At 43.6% G+C, this 27,221-nt stretch overlaps 1 protein-coding gene across 1 annotated transcript in view; it reads left to right on the top strand.

The window, feature by feature from the left end:
• Window positions 1–5,615: 5,615 nt before the first annotated feature.
• Window positions 5,616–27,221, top strand: part of LOC126260390 (carboxypeptidase B-like) — a 98,793-nt gene continuing 77,187 nt past the window's right edge. The window contains exons 1-2 of the mRNA XM_049957717.1: window positions 5,616–5,680; window positions 16,400–16,609. Coding sequence (XP_049813674.1) covers window positions 5,616–5,680; window positions 16,400–16,609 — 275 coding nt within the window. The remainder of the gene's footprint in view (window positions 5,681–16,399; window positions 16,610–27,221) is intronic.

The following is a 27,221-nucleotide window of genomic DNA, read 5'->3' on the forward strand; positions in this document are numbered from 1 at the left end:
ATCCAAGAGGATAACAAATGAACCACTCTGGACAAGATATGTGCTGTTCTCAAACATCCTGACAGACTGAAACCGTGAGCCCGACAGGACTCGAAACGGGAACCTCAGCTTTGGCAGACTGAGCTAGCCACGCACTCTCCTACTCTCCAAACATCACTGTCGCTCTCCCAAATATCTCGCTAAACCAGGACTCCTGGAAGGAAGGATGTTATAGAGAATCTCCTTGCCACAGTCTAAGGGGTCGTTTCTAGAGCTAAGAAAGGAAAGATCTCATGAAGGCTTTGTAGGTGTAGAGCACTTGTGCGTGCTCCAGCATTGTGTTCTTTCTGCAGAGATTCCACAGATAACCATATATCCTAATTTACACAGCAGACAAGCCTACGAACCCCATATTCTGTTAAGAGTCTTGGACATCCAACCATTTAGCGCCCAGTGGTTAGTTTCACTGTCCTACCTCTTTTCGTAGGTGCCCAGGACAGGAGCACGTGAACATCCGACCAGCTTCGCCGTTTTCGAGATACTCGATCACAGTCTTCTCGTATTAATAATCTGCCCTTAGTCAAAGCTGCTTATCTCAGTGTATTTCCCAATTTTCACCCCATATCTTCGCTGGGTGATCCCCCGTCCGGCTCTGCTCCGCTCACTTACTTTTGTCTCCGAGTCACGTGCTCGCAACGCCAGCAGGTGGTATCCATCGTCGCGGTGGGCAGTGCTCATAATGTTTTTGCTTATCAGTGTGTAGCAGACATTCACCTGCGCTTGCGTATGGCCTGTGATAGTAATCAAAGACACGCAAACAGATGCGAACCATCTGCATCCCTTCATGCTTAATGTCTTTCCTGACGGCGATGTCATATTTCAGCAGTACTGTATAATTGTCCGTGTTTCGGAGCCAGAGCCGTGCTACAGTGGTTTGAGAAGCATTAAGTGAAATCATGTTGATGTCTCGTCAACACCGTTAACCTGCTATAAATCCTATGGAACCCATCTCGATCGCTATCGGGTGCCATCACCGCGTACGGAAATCAGCGGTCCGTTATTTCGCGAATTACATGACCTATGCGTAGATATCTAATGCTGCATACCTCCATAATGCGCAGAATCAGTGATATATTTCGTTCCAAAGACTGACAAGCAAGCTATTAAGCAGGTGGGCATACTGTTTTAGCTCATCAGTGTGTACTGCATATATGTATACTTTAAACAGGGTCGGCAACATACTGCACCCTCTCTAAGTCCTTTCGATTTTTGGGATGTCTCATCAACTTTCTCCCTACTTTAAATGCTAAATGCGATTGGTGGTATATTCTCCGAACAAGGGATATTTGTTGTGCTTCTGCACCTATATATTCCATAACTTCCCATAGTACGTTAACGGATACAGAATCATACGCTTTTCCCCTAAATCCACTATGTTCGGTGTACTTCCTGACCCTCAGAATACGTCTTCTCACTTATCTGTCTAAGGCTAAAAATATAACACACACAAGATCGTCCTACAGTAAAACCTGCCTGTTTCTCTTGAATATATCCCTCAGCGTCATTCTCCAACAGGTTTTTCGATATAAACGCTCAAAGGTCTGCTAAAAGATGCCGAAACGCTAGTTCCCCTATAATTATTCGATTGTTTCTTGTGTCCCTTTATTGTATAGATAGTAGATATTTCTGACACACCCCACTCCCTTGGTATTTCCTCTTCCTCCACAATCTGACTGAATAGTTTACATATAAGTCTCACCATTTGAGGTGGCCCATATTTCCACAATTCCATCACAATTGCTACCTTTTCCATTTCTTGCGTTTTTCAGCATCTCTTTTGCTTCTTCCTCTAGCATGGGTTCCGTACTCTCTAATATACTGCTTTTGTTGTGGATATCTATCACGTGGCGTATTCTTTTTTTCTACCAGGAGCTTTGAAGTATTTTACCCCTGCGTAATAGATGTAAGTTGTATTGTGCGTGTGGGATTGCTAGCCATTTTCATCTTCCTTATCATCCTCCATGCCTCTGCCGATCTCCTATATCCAAGCGAATGCTCTATTTCCCCACACACTCTTTCTCATTCCTCTTCCAAGTTTTTTTGTTATTATTTAGTGGCACAGCAGATTGAATAGGTCGACGTTTTTAGAGTAATGTTGATTTTTGTACTTTCCAGTCACTAATTGTTTGAGCTTCTCACCCGAATTACAACACAATACCGCCGACAGTTTCTCCTTGCCACAGTTTCCTCCATGACATTTTTGCCCTTGACATGTAATGTCCTTTCGGACATCATGTTATAATAAACGCCGGATTCACACATATTAAATATATCTCTTAGGTGATACAACTGAGAGAGCTTGTGCTTAAATTCCCGTGACCACTCAATAGGATCTTCCTCAATTGTTCTATGTGCTTCGACAAAGACGCTGACAGCACAGATTTTTTGACTCTTCTTTAAACGTGTTAGTCAGCCCTCAGAACACACAAACACAGCATTTGGCTTTTTGTGGGCCATTCCACGACCCTTTTATTGAAGCATGGAGCTGGACAAGGGAATTTGCAGCGAGCACAATATTGGAACCATTCAGACAGCGAATACTCCACTTCCTCACGTTCGGCTGTCTCATGCGTTAGTTATTGTTGATGAGTGAACAGCTTGTCAGACTTGCCTCAGTTTTCTGTCTTTAACTTATTTTCTGTGAGACAGTAGATTTTGGGATCTAAAAGTGTTCTGCAACCTGTGTTTCAGTATTCTCTCCACTGTCAACCACATATAGAATTTTCTGCCTTTTTTTAGCTTTAAAGCTTTATGAGCTCGTTTCCGTTTTGGCGGCGTAGCAGCAGTGCTAAAATTTTTCCGTTCCAAATAAACCCTTTAAAAAATGAGTAATTCTGATTCGTAAACATTCCATTGCTTGGAAATATTGCGTTATAACACAAAATGGGAAAAGCGGCGAGTGCTATTTTAATGAGAATGCCGACAGAAACGAGCGATAAACACGTGGCATAAGAATTGGTACAGCATTGTTGAGACAGTCACCATGTGGCATGGCCGTTTAGCTGGTACGCGTGTGCACGCAGTGGGCATGACTTGCCCCATATGATCTACGTAGCAGTTTTCACTGTTGTCGGACAGCAGTTGTGTCACAGAGTGGCGACATTCCTAGTCTGGAAGTGTTTTACGCAGTGCGGTATCAATGAAGTACAACGCTCCATTTGATTAAAAGATTAAAAACTGGAGGAGCCACAACGAAGGAGAACACTTAAAACTTAACGGTTCATTCATAGTTTACAATAAAAATAGAAAGTACCTGATCTTCTGCCTGTATTTAAGGAATATACCTTTATCTGATTATAGCCCTTGAAAATAGAGAAATTAACATATTCTCAAACCGCAGTTTTCACCCTTTAGCAATGACTATTCGTAATGCTCAAATAGTGCTATGTTCCTGGGTTACAACAAGATTTTTGAGCAGATTTTCAAAAAACTAGAATCAATAGGACAATATTGCCGATTTTTTTGTAGTATTCATCCATTTATCAGTTTTCGAGAAAAAGGGGTGAACTTTTATTAGCCTATTTAATTTAATATTTTAATTCTACTTTTATTGAAAATGAGGGAGTCAAAATTTTTCAATCTTTGTTCGATTTCTACATTTATTACAGGAAATAAGAGGAATAAAAAAAATGAAAAGTGGTTATTCCGGAGATCGGTTATCTTGAGCTGTTTTAACAGCTGGGTTAAACTGGCATAGAAGTAAGCGACATAACCGAAAACCGATTGTTTCAGCGATAACCGCCACCCCTGTCTGCTGGCGAACCCCTCTCTTCCCCCTCCCTTCCCTCTTGCGCTGTGAATGCGCCGCGTGAGCAGCGAAAAAAAAAAAAAAAAATCGAATGTGTGTGAAATCTTATGGGACTTAACTGCTAAGGTCATCAGTCCCTAAGCTTACACACTACTTAACCTAAATTATCCTAAGGACAAAGACACACACCCATGTCCCAGGCAGGACTCGAACCTCCGCCGGGACCAGTCGCACATTCCATGACGGCAGCGGCCTAGAGCGCTCGGCTAATCCCGGGCGGCAGTAAGCAAGCGATTGGGCCATTGTTACGAAATTATTGTGAAAAATTATGTGGAATCTGTGGTGTCACCGCCAGACACCACACTTGCTAGGTGGTAGCTTAAATCGGCCGCGGTCCATTAGTACATGTCGGACCCGCGTGTCGCCACTGTCAGGATCGTAGACCGAGCGCCACCACAAGGCAGGTCTCGAGAGACGTACTAGCACTCGCCCCAGTTGTACGACGACATTGCTAGCGACTACACTGATCGAAGCCTTTCTCTCATTTGCCGAGAGACAGTTAGAATAGCCTTCAGCTAAGTTAATGGCTACGACCTAGCAAGGCGCCATTAACCATTTGTAACGTTGCATGTACCTCAAGATAGAGTCTCACTTGTATCATACAGAATGCTGTATACCAAAGGACAATATAAAAGTTAAGTGTTCTAGTAGCTACGTTCTTTTCTTTATCACATTCATCACGTATCCTGTTCCAGACTTCGCGCCAGTCGGCGTGTGTGTACGTGTGCCCTTTCGGCTACCCGTCTCTGTGGACTGGCTGCCTCGTCAGTCCACTACAGAATCCATGATGGAAAATACCGTAGTATCCAGCACTACATATATACATACTTATTCGGTCTGGACGAAGAATAAGATATGGGCCATGTATGTGGGTAACAAATTTTCGTTTGTAGCACGAATTATCCGAACTTCGGTTTACGCGCTAGATCTTTGAATGTAATTTGGCAGGGATCGAACAGCTAGTACGGCATCATCGAGTTTTCGAAATAACGAGTGTCTACTGTACTTCGCTTATAACGTCACGTGTCCGCCACGCTAACATGTAGCGTTCGGTCCCACGCTGGGTAGCGCTCTTAATGGCTCATCAGTGCATAAAAATGATGATGAGCGATCGATATGCGGTTGAGTGCTTCTAAATATGGCATTAAATGAAGTGGATAATTAGAGGCTAGCAACGAGATAAGGCCGGGTGTACATGGGGGGCGGGCAGCGGAGTCACCAGGCGACAGGATGCGCGCCTCGCCTCTGCACTGAGCCTGCTCCCGCTGGTGGCATTACTGGCGCCTGCGCTGGCCGCCGTCTCCTACAGGGGGAGAGTATCGCCAATGTTACGCCACCTGTCGTGGCGGTCCATCTAAAGCTCACGTCCTCACTATGGCTCATGGGATTTCCTGAACCGATTCAAATCGAAATACGCTGATCGTCTTTCAATGCTTCCCGGGAGCTAGCAAATTTAGCTACCAGACGACACACAGTGCATCTTACGTCTAACATGTCAGTACATCGATTAGTCAATTACGCACAACACTTCAGTGATCATCAAGTGCGTCAGTCATTTCTGGTTTTGTGGTTGTAGACACCCTAAATTCAGTGTCGTCTGCTAGTTAACGTTGGCAACAATCGAGAACCAGGCAATACCTATCGAAAGCATGTGATCTCTGTTAATTGAGATACTGCTATCAGCCGTCGCATCGAGATTCTTGTACTACTCGAGTAGGAGAGACATGTGCATGCTCTTCAAAGATTGTTGTGAAAGATGTGACCGGAGATGTATGCATCTAGTAGTGAGCTAAATCATCCGTACTACCCACAGCGGAACAAAGGAAATACAAGGTAAGCCAACTTGGACAGGCCCCGAACATATATCCAGAACTACTAAATGTATGCAGCTCCGGTTTTGTAACGTTATGGCGGACAATATAGGGAATTTATAGCGGCTGTGTTATGGCAACAACTTTTTTAATGGAAGAATATACTCCTTCAGTGGCACTGCAAAGAACCTTCGATGAGATCTTACGGACATTACATGCGGAGAACTTGATCATAGAGTGACAAAACAAAAGCACCGTGAACCACTGTCTCGCCATCAGCAGAAGAGGTGCCACAAAAATCTGTGCTACAATACTAAACGTAAGCAATTACATAATAGAGCTATGGTGTTTTTTGTTATGACTGTCACATCAAGTGCTCAAAATGATGACCTCAGTCATCGATACCTGCTAAATGGGATTCCGGATTGTCATACTCACTGATCAGAGCAGTGTATCGCCGTATTTGATATCATCCAGAGTCGTCGATGTGTCCTTGTAGATCTTTTAATTATTCCCACAGATAAAAGTCCAGAGGTGTTAAGAAGCGCGAAAGTGTAGGCCATTTTGTGTTTCCCGAACGACGGCCAAACGATGTAAAAATTTTCTGTTGAGGAAGTCTGTAATTATCTGTGCAGAATGATTGGGCCATCATCCGTACTCCACAAGGATTTCCTTACTCGCAGTGGGATAACTTCCAATAACTGAGGCAGCATCTCTGCTAGGACCTGAAGGTAGCTGTCATTGAAACAAGGAGCCAAAGACGTCATTCTTGGAAAATTACATCACACGATGACGCACTAAGGACGTTGTTTATCCATTTCTCTCAGCCAGCGACGATCCCCAATTGACCTGTAGTGTATAATGTCAGGATTAATTTGATTGCGGTTTGTAAATAATCCTCAATAAGTAAGAAAAATCCTACACAGTATCGTTTCAACGCTTTGTTGTTGTCGTAGACAACAATCGGAGAACTTCAACCAATTCTGAAGGTCATTACCCCGCAGCAGGGCATGGGGAGAAATGTGGAAAAAAATGATATGCATTATAATGTAACATTCGCACACACTTATTTGGCTGATCTCACTTGCACCCCAAGTTGCCACGTAGCGACATGAGGGCTGTGTGTTACCGTTGGTAAAATGTAAGGTGTACTTCTCTCATCTGCTACTGTACTTATTCGTTGGCGTATTATACCATTCGAACTTCGAGTTCCTTGAAATATTTTGACAACGTTTGTAAGGACAGATGGTGAGTGTTTGGCATGACCAGGATACCTCTCAGCTGCAGCCGCACTGCTTCTCTGACAGTTTGATGACGTTCGCCACACCGAAATGTCGTATACGTTGCGTGAGTCTGAACAGCAGCATGAACAAATTACCTGGCCAGACTAGCGGGCTTCAAGTGCTCTGTGTCTCAAACAACTGTGGAGAACTATAAAGCTGCAGCGATTATCGTGCTTGTGCTAGAGCGGAGTAACATTATAATTGATTACAGGTAGAGTGGAACACCTGTTATACTACAGAGTGTTTATACACTCCTGGAAATTGAAATAAGAACACCGTGAATTCATTGTCCCAGGAAGGGGAAACTTTATTGACACATTCCTGGGGTCAGATACATCACATGATCACACTGACAGAACCACAGGCACATAGACACAGGCAACAGAGCATGAACAATGTCGGCACTAGTACAGTGTATATCCACCTTTCGCAGCAATGCAGGCTGCTATTCTCCCATGGAGACGATAGTAGAGATGCTGGATGTAGTCCTGTGGAACGGCTTGCCATGCCATTTCCACCTGGCGCCTCAGTTGGACCAGCGTTCGTGCTGGACGTGCAGACCGCGTGAGACGACGCTTCATCCAGTCCCAAACATGCTCAATGGGGGACAGATCCGGAGATCTTGCTGGCCAGGGTAGTTGACTTACACCTTCTAGAGCACGTTGGGTGGCACGGGATACATGCGGACGTGCATTGTCCTGTTGGAACCGCAAGTTCCCTTGCCGGTCTAGGAATGGTAGAACGATGGGTTCGATGACGGTTTGGATGTACCGTGCACTATTCAGTGTCCCCTCGACGATCACCAGTGGTGTACGGCCAGTGTAGGAGATCGCTCCCCACACCATGATGCCGGGTGTTGGCCCTGTGTGCCTCGGTCGTATGCAGTCCTGATTGTGGCGCTCACCTGCACGGCGCCAAACACGCATACGACCATCATTGGCACCAAGGCAGAAGCGACTCTCATCGCTGAAGACGACACGTCTCCATTCGTCCCTCCATTCACGCCTGTCGCGACACCACTGGAGGCGGGCTGCACGATGTTGGGGCGTGAGCGGAAGACGGCCTAACGGTGTGCGGGACCGTAGCCCAGCTTCATGGAGACGGTTGCGAATGGTCCTCGCCGATACCACAGGAGCAACAGTGTCCCTAATTTGCTGGGAAGTGGCGGTGCGGTCCCCTACGGCACTGCGTAGGATCCTTCGGTCTTGGCGTGCATCCGTGCGTCGCTGCGGTCCGGTCCCAGGTCGACGGGCACGTGCACCTTCCGCCGACCACTGGCGACAACATCGGTGTACTGTGGAGACCTCACGCCCCACGTGTTGAGCAATTCGGTGGTACGTCCACCCGGCCTCCCGCATGCCCACTATACGCCCTCGCTCAAAGTCCGTCAACTGCACATACGGTTCACGTCCACGCTGTCGCGGCATGCTACCAGTGTTAAAGACTGCAATGGAGCTCCGTATGCCACGGCAAACTGGCTGACACTGACGGCGGCGGTGCACAAATGCTGCGCAGCTAGCGCCATTCGACGGCCAACACCGCGGTTCCTGGTGTGTCCGCTGTGCCGTGCGTGTGATCATTGCTTGTACAGCCCTCTCGCAGTGTCCGGAGCAAGTATGGTGGGTCTGACACACCGGTGTCAATGTGTTCTTTATTTCCATTTCCAGGAGTGTAAATGAATATCGGGGTTTTAACGCTTTATAATATTTATTACATTAAACTTACAGTTACAAATGATATGTCAAATGAAAGGGCAACTCAAACAGTTGTGTTTGGTGCCAGTGCGCATGTGCAGCGCGCAGTGTTTCCGACGGAATCCGCTAGACAGCGGTAGTAGCGAAGATGGCGACTAGTGAACAGAAAGCGTTTTGTGTTTTGCAGTTTGCAAAGAGCGAATCTGTAGTTACTGTGCAACATGCGTTCCGGCTGAAGTTTGGTTGCGATCCTCCAAGTGATATTAGCATTCGTAGATGGTATCATCAATTTGAAGATACAGGCTGCCTTTGTAAAGGGAAGAGCATAGGAGGACCAAGAGTTAGTGAAGAGACTGTTGAGCAAGTGAGAGAGTCGTTCACTCGTGGACCAAAGAAATCAGTCCAGAAGGCTAGTCGTTCATTCCAAGTTCCTGTGATGACTGTTTGGAAAGTAAGAAAATGCGTACAAATACGTCCTTACTGTTTACAGTTATTACAGGCTCTAAAGCTGGCAGACCATGGATTACATGCCAACTTCGCAAACAGAATGTTGTTCCGTGACAATGAAGATTTTCTGGATCGTGTTGTCTTCAGTGATGAATCGACCTTTCATCTTAGTGGACATGTTAACACTCAGAATGTGCACATGTAGAGATCAGAAAATCCTCATGAGTTGGTACAGATGCAACGAGATTCCCCTAAAGTGTTTTTGTGCTGTATACATGTTTGAAAGTTTATGGACCTTTCTTTTTTGGTGAACCTACTGTGACTGGCAATTCTTACCTTGATAGACTAGAGCAATGGCTCTTCCCTCAGTTGGAAGAAGATGAGCCAGAGAACTTACTTTTCCAGCAAGATGGTGCGCCACCTCACTGGCTTAGTGAAGTAAGTGATTGGTTGAATTTCACTGTACCCAGGCCACTAGGGGCCCAATGACAGGGCTTGCTTTGCATGGCCTCCATATTCACCTGACCTAATGCCATGCGAGTTGTTTCTTTTGGGGTTTCATCACATATCGTGTGTATGTGCCTCCGCTACCAGCAGACCTCCCTGAACTAAGAAACCGGATTTAAGTAGCTGTTGCTACAACCACTGAAGACACACTTATCAACATTTGGGAAGAACTCGGCTATAGACTCGATGTGTGCTATGTAACGAATGGTGCTCACATTGAATCTTTATAAGGTTCTTGGTAAAACTGTTTGAGTTGTTCTTTCATTTGACATATCATTTATAACTGTAAGTTTAATATAATAAATATTACAAAGCGTTAAAACTCTGATATTTATTTGTAAATAGCCTGTATTGTAATCAATGCTGGTATATCATCTTAGATACATGAAAGGTCATCCAGCCTTTGGGCTGTTGGTTGTAATTCTAAGAAAAGTCTTAGAAAACTGCTTTCCATCAATAGTAATGAACTCTGAGAGACATCTGTTATTCCTTACCAAGATCAAAAGTTGCTATAAGCCAAGTCGTTGTGAGAATAGATCCGAAAAACTAACAACTGTTTCAGAATAGCTATAAATGGTGTGTTCGATAACACTATTAATTTCTGTCTATGTCCTGATAACAGGTTCCTAGGAGATGATGACTGTGGTCGCTGCCGTTTGATTGCAGACCACTTGCTATCGATGCAGCATTTTTATATGGAAATATCAAATGAATCAGTTGATTTCATCATCATTTTCTAAAGCCAAGCCTTGTCGTTGTGGCAGTTCACCTCTTTCGTCTAGATTTCGTTGCTTAGTAGTTTCAGTATGTCATGCTCTGTACTAATCCTATGACCTTCATTCGTTAGAATAATTATTACTCAAAACATGTTTACATATTATGGAACTGAATAGCTTACCCACTGACGATAGCTCACAGGCGCTGAAAAATGTTTAGGTGTATACAGAAAATAAGTGTTTGTATGAAAGATGGACCTGAAATCCAGTAACTTGAGAAGCTACATCAAAAACATGATGGCCATTTTGAAAGTCACGTTCTTGGATCAAACAAGTAATGTTCAGATAAAGGGGGTCAAGTCAAATACGAAACAGAGTACTACACGACAAAAACAATGGTGTCTTTTTTAAAATAGCTTTATTCATTCTCGAGTTATAATTTTATAGTACAAGGAAAACGCTGACGATAGCATACAGCGACCACAGGATTTCCTTGGTGTGTCGTTCAGAGTGTTTTAAGGTTGTTGTTGCCCGCCTCGCCCATTCCATAACTAACACAAGCACGAAAAGGCGAACATCAGCGATCTGCTCCCTGAGACGTGCAAGGTTTGTGATCATCGCATACACACTTGACTTCACATGTAACCGCAGATAGTAAACTATCGGTTTTAAGTCTGGGGAACATGGAGGCCATTCCACCAGACGTGTATGGCCTATCCATCTCCAGATATGTCCGGACAGCTACCCCCAAAGAGGCGTTGCACTCCATCTGTGGGTATCAGTAGATTACGAGAGTCGCCCAGAAAGTAATGTAGCACATTTTTTTCCTCAGCCAACAACAATGGTATTAATGCGAAACTTTAGGTATGCATTATTTGAAGTTTCCGGAGTGCGTGTATGTGAACACGTTGACCAAACTCAAGAAGCGGTTACAGCGACTTCGGCCTCGTAACAACTCCAATGATAACGCTCAGCTTCACCCAAGTTTGAGGACTTTGGGATTAAACAGCTTTGGACAGTATTCCTCCATCCACCTTATGTAGCCCTCACTGAACTCCCTCAGAGTTCCACACGTTGGGCCATTAAAGGATGGCATTAGAGGAAGACATTTTGAGGATGACTAGGGGATGATGCGTGCAGTGGACAAATGGCTTCATGACGAGAAGAAGGAGTGGTACCGACAGGACACACACGCCGTTGTGTTTCGTTGGAGGAAGGCCATCGAACATGTTCTTAGCTGTTTGAGAAAAATCGACGTAGCTTACCAGATCTTGTATGTGAAACCATTTTTGTGTAATACTTGGTAATTTACGTGTGCTGAAAATCTTCTACACCAATACGTAGTTTGAGCATTATTATTATTATTAATAATTATATGGTAATTACGTATCGATTTAGAAATGGAACTGCTATACAGAGTTTCGCCATTGATGGGTTTTTGTCCCTATGTAAGTGCATTGTAAACATAGTAATTTTCTTTTGTATAAGAACTGGTAGAGGTGGGTGTTCGCTTTAAGGCCTGGAGACCTATGTCTTTAAGGTGACGGTTGTGTGCTACGAAATTATCTAGAAATGTGTACTGTGGAAGTGCACTAATTATTGATCTCATGTGTTACGCATATTTTATTCGAAAGATTTAATACACTGTACCTATCACCCGCGTATTGGTTTTTCAGTCATTACATGTTAACTAGGATCTCTCTGCTCCACCCAATTCCTCTGAGACTCCTCGTGGCGTTCGTAACTGTTTTTGTGGTGTGTTACCTGATCTGCAGGTTTCTTGCACTCCCTGTTTTCTTATGACGTTTTCCACTCCATAGAATACCTTAATTGTGAAATGCTTGTGTATACCACTGTTATAGGTTTCCTCTTTCATGTGCTATTGCTTAATGGCACTGGAATATTTTTGTGTAACGTTTCAGTCTCCTTGGTTATGTGTTAGACAGTCACGTTCACATTTCAAGTTTCAGTTTGTCTACTGTGTCTGACTCGATCTTACTTTTGCTGTGGTGCTTGCCTTGTTAAGAGAGGCGTGCTTTTAGAATCCCACCCTACAAATCCTTAGAAAAGATAGCCATAAAATCGTTACACAAGAACATTCCTTCCTCAGTACTTGCCTAAACCCACTACTTTTTCAAGACAAGAACAATCACAACATTTTCTACAGATTTTGTCCCTTACAACTGCTTGTAGTGCGAGCAAATATTAGGATATCTGACGCTGTGGGCTGCACATAAGGCCCATGGCAGTGTTGCAGTGTGACGTTGCCTGAAATGACATTGAATCCAATTCGTTTCAAATTATATGAGAAGACGTTTAATGCATGGTAACTGATGGAATACATTAAGGACGGTTTTCTTAAATGAAATATAATTAACTGTGGGGGTAGAAGAGAGTTGGCGATAAAATCGAACAAAGGAGATTGAACGGCAGGTAACAAGTTTTATGATTGGAAGAATAACATTACAATCGCACACTGGCACAAAAAGGACGAAAACTGGGCTCCCAGAAACTGCAGAAAAGACGAATCTGAAATATTAAAAGTGGCTGTACACTATTACTCACAGATGACATGTTGGGTCATCTGTCGGATCGTTTGTCAGCGGACATGCAGCTTCGACGTTTTGAACGACGAGAGTATCATCTTTACGAGACGCCTGTAGACCTCAGTAAAGTGGCGTCTCTTACTGTTACCTCTATTACTACTGCCACCACTACCAGAAGGGGGGAGCGTTGTTGTTGTTGTGGTCTTCCGTCCAGAGACTGGTTTGATGCAGCTCTCCATGCTACTCTATCCTGTGCAAGCTTCTTCATCTCCCAGTACTTACTGCAACCTACATCCTTCTGAATCTGTTTAGTGTATTCATCTTTTGGGCTCCCTCTACGATTTTTACCCTCCACGCTACTCTCTAGTGCTAAATTTGTGATCCCTTGACGCCTCAGAACACGTCCTACCAACCGGTCCCTTCTTCTTGTCAAGTTGTGCCACAGACTCCTCTTCTCCCCAATTATATTCAATACCACCCCATTAGTTATGGGGGAAGTATCGTTTGCAAAGTAAGCATTCAGGGTTCTGCATGGAATAATTAATGTACATTTGACTTTCATCCTTCACCAAGCACTCCGAGATGTACTGGGCCCATATTTAATCTCCTTGTTCTACTGAAAATAGAAATTAATAGTGTATTCGTCAATTTAACTACATATTGTGCTGAATTGGTCACTTTCCCTTCCTGTAATCTGTTCCCAACCATGCAAATTTAGTTGTTGTTGGTTTACGATCAGCTATTTGGCGTCCAGAAGTCATTAAAATGGCTGATAGGACAAGAGGGTCAAACCATAATTAGAGTTCAAAGTGAGGTCAGTAAAGCACACCAAAGTAATCGATGCCCAAAGAAGTAAACACTACCCTGCTGCAGGATGTGTTAAATTTTCAGGTATCGCTGCATCGAATCTGTACAGTATGATTCCAAAGATGTGTGTTTATGTACTGTGGAGTGGTTTGATTTAATGTGTCACTAATTTATGGTTTCTGTTGAGAGGCCGAGAAAGACATTCATAGGGACGGAAAATGGTAGCCAGTTGGACCATAGTAATATCACAGAAAGATTGTTGTTTGGTGATGGTAGAGTCGTTGGGTAAGGGGGCATCGAGACTGATCACAGTCCGGCGACTCTCGGCTTAGGTGGAGGCTGAAGCAAAAGTGTTGATGAATGGAGTTGCATGTATGAGGTCCGCAACCCAACGTGTGACTCTGTCAGAATGCAGTTGTCACAGATCTCCTTCCTTTTAGTTACAGCACCCATTCCAATCCTCCAGCGCTTCTAGGCGCTTCAGTCCGGAACCACGCGGCTGCTACGGTCGCAGGTTCGAATCCTGCCTCTGGAATGGATGTGTGTGATGTCCTTATGCCAGTTAGGTTTAAGTACTTCTAAGTGTAGCGGACTGATGACCTCAGATGTTAAGTACCATAGTGCTTGGAGCCATTGGAACCATTCCAATCTCTTCTGGCGAAAACAGACAACACATAAACTGGACGGTAGCTGGCTGGTGGCTTGTAGGCTAGTCTGAAGAGTCGCACCTTTGCTTTTCGTAAGACGCAATCCATCGAGTGCATCGACAGCTCAGTGAGACATTTCACCTGTAGCACGTATGTGTAAATGGTGTAGCTCAGACCGGAGGTGGTCCTGTGAGCTTTTGGGGTGTTATTCGTGTCATGATTTTGGGCCTACGCATCCAGCATTCTGGGTGACCAAATGTTGCTCCTTCTTCCACATCTTAGTGAAGAGTATTCTGTGGACTCTCCCATCTTCCAAGACTACAACATGAGTTTTCGCAGAGTTGCACGGATTCGTTCCTAGTTCGAGTGAGACTCATGCAACCTATCACACCTCGAAGTGCCCGCTAAACCATCTGATCTTAATCTGGGACCGTTTGGACCAGCAGGTGAAATGTAGCAACTAATATCATAGCAATTTAGTGGCGCTGCTGGCTCTAGTAATGAATGTGCGGCTTCATTTAGATATGGCATACCTGAAAATAGCTTGTGAAGGCTCTTTCTCAGTGAATTAATGCCATTTTCAGGACTAGAGACGGTATCATGTCGTAGGAGCATGTTGTCTCCTCGGGGCTACTAGTACACTACTGGCAATTAAAATTGCTACACTACGAAGATGACGTGCTACAGACGCGAAATTTAACCGACAGGAAGACGATGCTGTGATATGCAAATGATTAGCTTTTCAGAGCATTCACACAAGGTTGGCGCCGGTGGCGACACCTACAACGTGCTGACATGAGGAAAGTTTCCAACCGATTTCTCATACACAAACAGCAGTTGACCGGCGTTGCCTGGTGAAACGTTGTTGTGGTGTCTCGTGTAAGGAGGAGAAATGCGTACCATCACGTTTCCGACTTTGATAAAGGTCGGATTGTAGCCTATCGCGATTGCGGTTTATCGTATCGCGACATTGCTGTTCGCGTTGGTCGAGATCCAATAACTGTTAGCAGAATATGGGATCGGTGGGTTCAGGAGGGCAATACGGAACGCCGTGCTGGATCCCAACGGCCTCGTATCACTAGCAGTCGAGATGACAGGCAACTTATCCGCATGGCTGTAACGGATCGTGCAGCCACGTCTCGATCCCTGAGTCAACAGATGGGGACGTTTGCAAGACAACAACCATCTGCACGAACAGTTCGACGACGTTTGCAGCAGCATGGACTATCAGCTCGGAGACCATGGCTGCGGCCACCCTTGACGCTGCATCACAGACAGGAGCGCCTGCGATGGTGTACTCAGCGACGAACCTGGGTGCACGAATAGCAAAACGTCATTTGTTCGGATGAATGCAGGTTCTGTTTACAGCATCATGATCGCCATACTGGCATATCACCCGGCACGATGGTATGGGGTGCCATTGGTTACACGTCTCGGTCACCTTTTGTTCGCATTGACGGCACTTTGAACAGTGGACGTTAGATTTCAGATGTGTTACGACCCGCGGCTGTACCCTTCATTCGATCCCTGCGAAACCCTACATTACAGTAGGATAATGCACGACCGCATGTTGCAGGTCCTGTACGGGCCCTTCTGGATACAGAAAATGTTCGACTGCTGCCCTGTCCAGCACATTCTTCAGATCTCTCACCAACTGAATACTTCTGGTCAATGGTGGCCGAGCAACTGCCTCGTCACAATACGCCAGTCACTACTGTTGATGAACCGTGGTATCGTGTTGAAGCTGCATGGGCAGCTGTACCTGTACGCGCCATCCAAGTTCTGTTTGACTCAATGGCCAGGCGTATCAAGGCCGTTATTACGGCCAGAGGTGGTTGTTCTGGGTACTGATTTCTCAGGATCTATGCAGCCAAATTGCGTGAAAATGTACTCACATGTCAGTTCTAGTATAATATCTTTGTCCAAGGAATACCCGTTTATCATCTGCATTTCTTCTTGGTGTAGCAATTTTAATGACCAGTAGTGTATTTTGTGTTCTGTAGCTGCTCCAAAATTGTGTTCAGGAACATGTCCACATTTTTTCATTGTGTTTAACGTTTGGACGTTATTCTAATGGCTGTGTTCTTCGTACAGACACGAAGTGTACCGTCTGGTGCCCACGAAGGAGCAGCTGCCTATGCTGGCGGAGTGGCGGCAGCGCTCTGGCTTTGACTTCTGGTCACAGGCACACCTCGCCGGCCACCCTGTGGACGTCAGGGTCCCTCCATACTTGCAGCGAGAATTCCGGGCAAACCTCGACCGCCACGGAGTGGAACACCAGCTGCTGATCGACGACCTCGAACAGTTAGTTTTCCTTTCTCTCACACACGCTCTCATTCGACAGCATGACACTGTTCACAACTACATCTCCTGTTGCCAAAAAAAGTGAAGCACCAGAAGGAAAGGAGGGAATGAAAATTCGCTACTCAAGGGGACATGTAATGTTGTTTCAGTGGTTTCAACATGGAGTCAAATTTTCAATGAACATGGCAGGAAGGGCCCACTTGTCAGTATGACGTTGCGCCCCTTTCCGTCATGACGGGTGCAGTCATTCGGTTGGGATGGGTGTTATAAAGCCGTGGCTTCCAAGGCGCTTGTTCGAACTAATCAAATGGCTCTGAGCACTATGGGACTCAACATCTTAGGTCATAAGTCCCCTAGAACTTAGAACTACTTAAACCTAACTAACCTAAGGACATCACACACACCCATGCCCGAGGCAGGATTCGAACCTGCGACCGTAGCAGTCCCGCGGTTCCGGACTGCGGCGCCAGAACCGCTAGACCACCGCGGCAGGCTTCGAACTATTCCTGAGAATTGTTCATCTATATGCGAACCTTACCAGGTAAGAGTGATAGAAGAGACAGAATATGTTGTGTTGCCAGAAGAGCCGAAATGCCCGCATCTCGAGGTCGTGCGGTAGCGTTCTCGCTTCCCACGCCCGGGTTCCCGGGTTCGATTCCCGGCGGGGTCAGGGATTTTCTCTGCCTCGTGATGGCTGGGTGTTGTGTGCTGTCCTTAGGTTAGTTAGGTTTAAGTAGTTCTAAGTTCTAGGGGACTTATGACCACAGCAGTTGAGTCCCATAGTGCTCAGAGCCATTTGAACCATTTTTGAAGAGCCGAAATGCACGCGTTTTAGCTCACGCAGGCTGGCGTGAGGAGGGAAGGACGATACTGACGTGAGGTCTGGAACATGACAAGGAATTAGAATTAAGAAAGCGTACGTAATTAGCTTGATACTTAATTTTAATCCATTAATGATGAACGTCGCCCTTGACGGTACATGATTCAGAATATTATCTGTTCAGAATACATTCATAGTAACTGAATATGGCGCCTTGCTAGGTCGTAGTAAATGACGTAGCTGAAGGCTATGCTAAACTGTCGTCTCTGCAAATGAGAGCGTATGTAGTCAGTGAACCATCGCTAGCAAAGTCGGCTGTACAACTGGGGCGAGTGCTTGGGAGTCTCTCTAGACTAGACCTGCCGTGTGGCGGCGCTCGGTCTGCAATCACTGATAGTGGCGACACGCGGGTCCGACGTATACTAACGGACCGCGGCCGATTTAAAGGCTACCACCTAGCAAGTGTGGTGTCTGGCGGTGACACCACAGAATATCTAAAGAAGAGCGGCGCGTTTCGTCACGTGATAGTTTAATGGGCGCGAGAGCGTTACGGAAATGTTCAACAAACTGCAGCGGCAGACTCTAGAAGAGAGGCGTTAGGCATCACGGAGAGGATTACTTCAGAAATTACAAGTAATTGTTTTTTGGCGAGAGTCGGACAACATATTATTTCGATGCAAATACAGTACATATGGCAAAATGACCGCAATGAAAAATTCGAGTTAATACAGAGGCTTACCGGCAATCATTCTTCACACGCACCATTCGAAAGTGGATCAGAGAAGGCGGATCCGTTTGTGCTACCCTTCACCACACACCGTCAGGTGACTTCCGGAGTATTTATGTACACGTATATCCTCTTGTGAGCAGAGCTGGTAAAAGACCGAAATGATACAAGCAGTGATTTCTACAATTTCTGCATTTATACTGTGTCTGTAGACTACATTACAATGTTCTTCAGACATGCATGTATGTCTGGAGGACATAGTAATGTAGCATACAGTGTATGAATATATGCATTGTGTAAATAATTCGTATACAAGCCTCAATGTGCTAAAATGACAATAGTAAAAGTTTTCTCTCCCTGTGAGGGAGTTACAAAGTTCGAGCACTTTTCGTGTGTCATTAATAAAATGTACAGCTGACATCAACAGTTACTGGCAAATTGCGAATCCATTTCGTAATATTTACAACAGCTGTGGATCGTAAAAACGGTGTCTCTTCCTACAGACGTCCATGCACATCTAAAAGTACATAATAATGTAATACACTCTGCAAACACGGGTATTGTATAAATCAGTGGTATCTGTCCCTCTATGGGCTAAAATGACCACAATAAAAGTTGTCTCTCCCTGTGTGGGAAACAAGGACTTCGATCATAGGGGATATATAGAACATGACATAAGGAAGTTTGGGTCGGCCCAGGAGACGTTCACAGATAGCCGAAGTTGTTAAGGCGACCACTCGCGATAAACAAGAAATCCGGGTTCGAGTTGTGGTCTAACACAGATTTGCTTTTTGGGTAACGAAAATCGGACAGCTTCAAGTGGACCCCTAAACTGTTATGCGGACGACAATTCATGTGGCGACGCAATTGTTGAGTGACGTCACGCAGACCCGTGAAGCAGTTGCGCCAAAGAGCTTCGATCTGCGAGGTGATTTCACACGTCATCCCAACTACCTGTGCAAGGAGTAGTTCAAGCACAGACGCATTACACCGAGCGCCGACCGGCATCTAGCGGCAGAAATACAAACTACGCCCACCTGCAGCGCCACGGAGCGGCCGGCTGAGAACTACGACGTCCCGCCGCAGCGCGACTTCGAGACACCGAGCGCCGACCCCGCATCTAGCGGCCGAACTACAAACTACCCTCGCCTGCAGCGCCACGGAGCGGCCGATGGAGAACTACGACGACTCGCCACAGCAGCGCGACTTCACGCGGCTCCGGCAGCAGTACAGCGCCACGCCCACTTCAAACGTCAAAACATCGCGACTTGTGGTAACGTCAGTTGGTGAGTGAAGACGACTGGATGACATAACATTAAATTGTAGTGTGCAGTCTTCGCGGTAAATAAACATTTGTAAACGGAATTTCACGTTAGGAAAAGTGCCCAATTACAGTAATTTCCGAAAAGTTTGCGAAACATACTCTGAAATATAGCATACTTATTTATGCATACTGCGTTGTCTAAATGGTAATTATACAGATATGCTTATTGTTTTTGGGGATTTTACATTTATAGATTTTATGAGTGGTGTGATTTATCTTGTTTAGAACATTTTACATAAGCTGTGTATGCGAGAATTGATATTTGAAGTTATTAGGTTTTGAGAGTCATTATGTTCAGTACTTATGCATATTATATCAATTTTGGGATTAACTGAAAATACTGCAGGTACTGTTTGATTAGTTTCATGGTAATTAGGAGTGTTTTGGGTTACTAGATGTTATTTTATATTACTTGCCTGTGCATCAAAAATAAACCAAACATGTCTACTGAAGATAAGCAGGTTTGTGAGGCAGTAGTTGAAAGGAAAGGGATAGGACAGGAAGACAAAGATGATTCAGGAATCAGTGATTATGGATTGTCATTAGGAAGCCCATCAGCACATTCAACTAGTTATCCCAAAACACCGGGACAAACGACGAGAGCTAGGCCAGTTTCAGAGGATGCCGACAGGTGGTCGATGTTGGTAGACTTGATAAAGAAGACTAACGAATCATTAGAGAAACGTTTACAAGAAAACAACGCATCACTAAAGGAAGATTTACGAGAATCATTAGAGAAGGGTTTACAAGAAACAAGAGAATCACTAAAGGTTTTACAAGAAAATAACGCATCATTAGAGAAAGGTTTACAAGAAACTAGAGAAGAGGGAAGAATAGCCCGAGAATCATTAGAGAGAGGTTTACAAGAGATCAAAACATCGCAAATGAAGATGGAATGTAATCTGAAGAAGGAAATGCAAGAGTTACCAGAACGACTGAAGATGAACATTGACGAGAGAGAGAGTAAGCTACAGAAGAATATAGACCAAGTCCAGGGAGACGTGGAGGAGATGGAAGGAAAGTTAACAGAAAAGATAGAAGACGATATTGAAGAAACTAAAGCCGAATTTGTAGAAAGGATCACCGAGGTGACGCAGATGCAGAAACAATGCAACAATGCGGTTAAGGGGATAGGAGATAGGCAAAACCAATTGCCTGTCAATCTGAGAAGTGCTATAGCCGTGCAGCGAGAAGAGGATAACCAGAGGGTTGCAATGGAAGGTGAGGCCTTCACTTGTGGAGTCAAGAAGAAGGAAGGGACTACTAGTTATGATCAGTTTGAAGGAGAAGTCTTGAAGAAATACTGGTCCAAAAGTCATCAGTGTGCAGCACTTGAGGACCTACTACACCGCAAGTCACTTACTACATGGAGAGGAACGTTGAAAGAGTTTACCGAACGTTTGTGGGAATTGAACGAGACTTTGGAACAACCCCTGAGTGATGACGTAATTATATCAGCGATAAAAAGAAGAATGAGCCGGAGAATGCAAGAAACTGTATCCGGGAGCCTAATTAAAGATAGGGAGGCCTTGATGGAAATACTGGAACAGTTGCAATCTGTTCGATCACGGGAACACAATCAAGCTAATGATCAAAACCGAGGGGGAAGTAATGACCCAAGGAATCATTTTAATCATTCGTCTGATTATAGAGGAAGAGGTGGAGGGACCGGAAAACTGAATGACACTCCAGGTGAGGTCCGGTCAAGAGTGAGGGCTACAAGGACCCGAATAAACCTGCTAAGATATATTTAGGACATTTAGTTGTAAAACGGACATTTGAAAAAGAAAAATGTTTATTTACATTGTGTTTTGTGATGTATTATAATTAGAATTGCATATTTCATATCGACGATTACCTGAGAATGGGTATAAAACCTGTAACAACTAATTTGTAGTATAGTAATTCATATGTCATGTGTTTAAGTAATAATTTTTGATTGTATGTTGTGTGTTTCTTTCAATATTGGACTATAGAGGACTATTTCTGTTTGATATAAAAGTTGTAATTTGGACAATGCCATGTTTATGAGATGTAATAACCTTTTGTAGAAATTATTGTGGAGGCAGCCCACTACCGGAGTCGAGGGATTATTTTGGTGAATTGTAATTTCATTAATTATTCACACTGTGTGTTTTGTTCAAAAGTAGCAATGTTTAATTCCCTTGCCGATGCTTTTACGCCTGTGGCTCCAAAGAAGTTTTCGAGGGCGGGGATGTAAGGGGTCCGTAGGCCCTTACTATAAGTTTGCACTAGGCACAGGTCGACAGGGCAAACAATCGATAGTGTCGGGTTGCGAGAACGAGTGTAGAGTTGAAGTCAGTTCCGGGTTGCGGGCCGAGCGGGTGGAGGCCTGTTGATGTAATGCAAGGCTGTACCGACAAAGGAAGTGGCCATCGCCGCGGTTTAACCCCTTTGTGTTAGAATAATACGGGAAAGTGAAAAAGCATAATTACGAGAGTGATCAGTGATATTTCTGTGCCGATATTTGTGGTTTCGCGTCTACCGCGCCGGCATCATTTGGATTGCAGTGTTGGATTGCAGTGATTGTATTTAGCGTGTGACGATTGTGAATAACGAAGAAGCCTGTGCTGAGATTAGCCGTAATTAAACATGTATGGCGAAGGCGGTGGCTGTCTCCTTTTCTTGTGTTTTTGAGACGAATATAGGATCTTGATTAATGAAACTGTGTTGGCGTTCTTCTTGTCACCAGACATTTCATTATTACAGCATTTGAGAAGGACAAAATGGAATGTAACAACTCCGTAACAGTCAAATCCGATTGCCAGCTCCATTAGGTACACGGTCACATTAATTAATTATTATTTGGGCTGCTATCAGATCCCGATCGAGTGGGATACATTAAAAATCGGAGTGTTACAATCTGACGATGCCACGGTTTTCCAGTCGTATAGGGTCCAACCGATATGGTCACCAGCCTAGAAGATTCGCTGCAGGTGATGTCACGCTGTTAGCGAAGAAACTCGTGTCGGATGTCTGCTGCCATAGCCCATTAATGCCAATTTTCGCTTCACTGTCCTAACGTTTACGTTCGTCGTACATCCCACAATGATTTCTGGAGTGTTGCTTGTCTGTTAGCACCTACAACTCTAAGCAAACTCTGCTCTCAATAGTTAAGTGTAGGCCGTCGACCATTGCGTTGACGGTGGTGAGAGGAAATACCTGAAATCTGCTATTCTCGGCACACTATTAACACTGTGTATCTCGGAATACTGAATTTTCTAACGATTTACGGAATTGAATGTTCCACTCCGCGTTCAGAGTCTATTAATTCCCGTCGTGCGACCATAATCACGTCGGACACCTTATCAAATGAATCACCTGATTACAACGCACTGCCCTTTTATAGCTTCTGTACGAGATACTACTTCCATCTGTATATGTGCGTATCTCTATTCCATCACTTTTGCCACTTCAGTGTATGTCGGAGTTGTTATACCTCGTTCATTACATTACCAACGCCTCAGGGATGTCGAAGCCAACAATGCGGTTATTTACCGGTACGCATGCAACAACATGCGCTATCCAATATGTTCCAAAACGACGTGCATAGAAACAGGATTCAACTGCAGCTCACACTTTGGATTGTATTGTTGGTAGAAAGGTAGTGTCCAGCACTGTGGATAGCCACTGTATACCCAATACAAGGATACTCTCAATGTTATTCTCCTTCAGTGCAGGGTCAAAAGAGAGTATTATTCATTTCTTTCTGTCTACGGTGAGCCTTAAGGGGGTTATGGAGGCACGAAAACGGAGCCTCATATTCCAAGACGACTATGCATAGCAGCGGCTGAAATTTTTACCATATATTCTTAAGACGTCGGGGTGGAACAGCCTTTAAAATTTTCCTGATATATTTACTGGCAATTGCAAGGAAAGCGTTTCTGAAGAAGAAAAATTTGTTAACATCGAATATAGATTTAAATGTCAGGAAGTTGTTTCTGAAAGTATTTGTATGGAGTGTAGCCATGTATGGAAGTGAAACGTGGACGATAAATAGTTTAGACAAGAAGAGAATAGAAGCTTTCGAAATGTGGTGCTACAGAAGAATGCTGAAGATTAGATGGGTAGTTCACATAACTAATGAGGAGTTATTGAATAGAATTGGGGAGAAGAGGAGCTTGTGGCACAACTTGACTAGAAGAAGGGATCAGTTGTGTAATTTTTCCTCCTATCTATGTAATTATGTAGTTATGTAGTTCTCAATTCGTTCGAGCAATCAATCATTCATAATAGGAAACACAGTCATAACTCAGTCACTCAAAATGATTCAGAAATTTTACTTGTTAGAATGAAATCTGGCGATGATTCTTCTTCTCTGCAGGCTCGTGCTTTGCGGCAGTCTGCTAATCTGTACAAATAAAATGCCTCGTATTTTTGGAAGCATTGTATAATCAGTCGGGAAACCTCAGATCAAGCGGATATCTGGCTTTGATGAAGTTTAACATTCCGAAGAAGTAATGGAGCTCTTGGATTATTAAATGCAGGTTCGTAACCAGTCTTTCGGAAGTTCCCTTCTGATTAACAACTACGCAATATATCGATGAATATCATTAATTCTCAAATGTCAAATAACGTAAATTGTTATACACCTTTTGTATGAATGAGCAATATATATATATATATATATATATATATATATATATATATATATATATCTAAAAAGAAAGATGATGAGACTTACCAAACAAAAGCGCTGGCAGGTCGATAGACACACAAACAAACACAAATATACACACAAAATTCAAGCTTTCGCAACAAACTGTTGCCTCATCAGGAAAGAGGGAAGGAGAGGGAAAGACGAAAGGATGTGGGTTTTAAGGGAGAGGGTAAGGAGTCATTCCAATCCCGGGAGCGGAAAGACTTACCTTAGGGGGAAAAAAGGACAGGTATACACTCGCACACACACACATATCCATCCACACATACAGACACAAGCAGACATATTTAAATATGTCTGCTTGTGTCTGTATGTGTGGATGGATATGTGTGTGTGTGCGAGTGTATACCTGTCCTTTTTTCCCCCTAAGGTAAGTCTTTCCGCTCCCGGGATTGGAATGACTCCTTACCCTCTCCCTTAAAACCCACATCCTTTCGTCTTTCCCTCTCCTTCCCTCTTTCCTGATGAGGCAACAGTTTGTTGCGAAAGCTTGAATTTTGTGTGTATATTTGTGTTTGTTTGTGTGTCTATCGACCTGCCAGCGCTTTTGTTTGGTAAGTCTCATCATCTTTCTTTTTAGATATATTTTTTCCACGTGGAATGTTTCCCTCTGTTATATATATATATATATATATATATATATATATATATATATATATATATATCCCTTTTAATCGTACAATTTCGTATCAGTTAACTTTTGTCACAAATCTCGATATTCAGATTACAATTCTTCGAACAATGCTCAGGCTAATCGGCACGAAGACAATCTCGGAAGCTTTTTCTAACAACCACCAGAGAGAGTACTACAAAGAATAATTTTGCGCTCATGGCATAGCTATTGTATGAAACTACTTTGCGCATGGATTCTGCGAGTATGAAGATAGAAAATTAGTAAAAGTCATTCAAGGGTAGAATTGTATCAGAATAATTCATCGAATATAAAGAGATATTACAATTGCCCCTCGCAGCGAGCAAAGTTAATGATAATACACTTTGCGAGCTAATAGAAAAAAATTTGTTGGGTTGTTTATTCAAAAGAGGAATATTTTGAATTAATAGAATTTTACTATAGAGAGTATGGGTAACATGTTAAGACAGTAAGTTTTGAGAATACCTAAGCTGTAGCTCTTACATGTACCGGGGTATACCCGCATCCCGAGTACATAACCAGGGAAGATGTAGATTGGCGTGATTACTAAAAAGGTCTACCCATTTGGGAACTGGCCTTCACAGGGAAACCCTGGAAAACCTGGAAGAATAGACCCCAGATCAGGTATTAAAGAAGATAGGAAAGCCTAAACCCAGTAATTTTGAAATATATAGAAGCTCCATAGATTAGTTAGAAGGAAAAGTGCCTCATAGCCCAAAAAAATTTACCATAGTGCTCCAAAAAAGAATTTCAAAATTCTTCTTTCAACGATGTAGCCGGCGATCTCGTTGTGAAGTCGATGGAACAGGAACACTGGGTACGGACAGCGGGTAGGCGACGTACAGCGTTTGGTGGAGGCGGTACCGAGGACAGGCGATGGCTTATGGTACAGGACAGAAGCTGGTAATGTGCCGTAGAAACAGCAAGACGATCTCAGGAACAAATGGTCAGGGATGTGAACATGGAACAGGTTTAAAGTGGAATAAGAAAAGGTTCTGACTGAATAAATCCCCGGAAGAGAGTGGATTAAGGCAACGAAGTCCATATTTCATCGTTGAACTCAAAATCGGAGTGGATTCTTATATTCTTCCATCTGTACTAGACTGGAACATCCATCAGTCCTGACAATTGCAAATTTTTTTGTAGTCCTCAATACCAAAGTTGTTTTGCATTACAACTCCTGATTGTCCAAAACATTGCCAAATAGACTGTGGGCATTTAGATTTTGTTGTAGCTCATATCGAATGTATTCCTCTCAATTTTTTTAAAATCTAATCTTCGTTTTGTCACAGCGCAGGTGGAAGTAGAGCATTGAGTCTGTCCGAGGTATGCTTTCAATTACGAAATTATGAATAAAATTTATGTTTACACCTGATGAAAAATTTTAAACATAGGCATATGACACTCCACAAAAAGAATAATTTCTAGAAAAAATTCTCTGATAAATTTTCATTATTCTTATAATTAATTGATTTATAGATCCACCTGCAAATAAATATCATTAATGATGACGTATGTTCATTTAACAAATCATCCATTCGCAGAATCTTCTTCAATCTCTCATGAACATTTATGGAAATATATTTCAACAATTATGTCCATAATATGAAACACACAAACTGCTATTCTTAAAATGTTAATTAAAATTCTTAAATTAATTCTTCTGGTAGAGAAGGCATAATGAAAAATCTAAAAATTATAATAATTTTCTCTCGCGCAACCAGAGAGTTTCGTCCGCAGCTCGTGGTCGTGCGGTAGTGTTCTCGCTTCCCGCGCCCGGGTTCCCGGATTCGATTCCCGGCGGGGTCAGGGATTTTCTCTGCCTCGTGATGACTGGGTGTTGTGTGATGTCCTTAGGCTAGTTAGGTTTAATTAGTTCTAAGTTCTAGGGGACTGATGACCGTAGATGTTAAGTCCCATAGTGCTCAGAGCCAATTGAACCGGAGAGTTTCTTCAATTGTTTGCAGCAGTGACATTATCGACTGTTGCTTCATTTCACAGTTCATTTGTTTTCTCACGCGAACAGCGCACATCATACACACAGCGTATTTACCTACATATCCCGCACTGTTCAAGTTTAACACGCAATTCTCACATAAGTGCCTTGTCTTGAGGAAATGTAGATGCACTTTCATTGTATATCACTATGGCTTCTGCTCATAGTCCACACTTACAAACACTAGTAATTAACAAATTCTTCTACCTCTCTTAAAATTTTGTGCTAAACTATCACAGGAGTAATCTCACTGTCTCTTAACCTATCACAGGAGTAATCTCACTGTCTCTTACCCACTAAACAACATAAACATCTTGATATTTATATACACATTCGACTCATAGTCAAATTCCACTCTAAATTCTTCTCCATATTTGGTATCACAGATCGACGATCCTTCTAAAAATTTCTT

Source organism: Schistocerca nitens, chromosome 5 (assembly GCF_023898315.1).
Source record: "Schistocerca nitens isolate TAMUIC-IGC-003100 chromosome 5, iqSchNite1.1, whole genome shotgun sequence".
NCBI lineage: Eukaryota > Metazoa > Arthropoda > Insecta > Orthoptera > Acrididae > Schistocerca > Schistocerca nitens.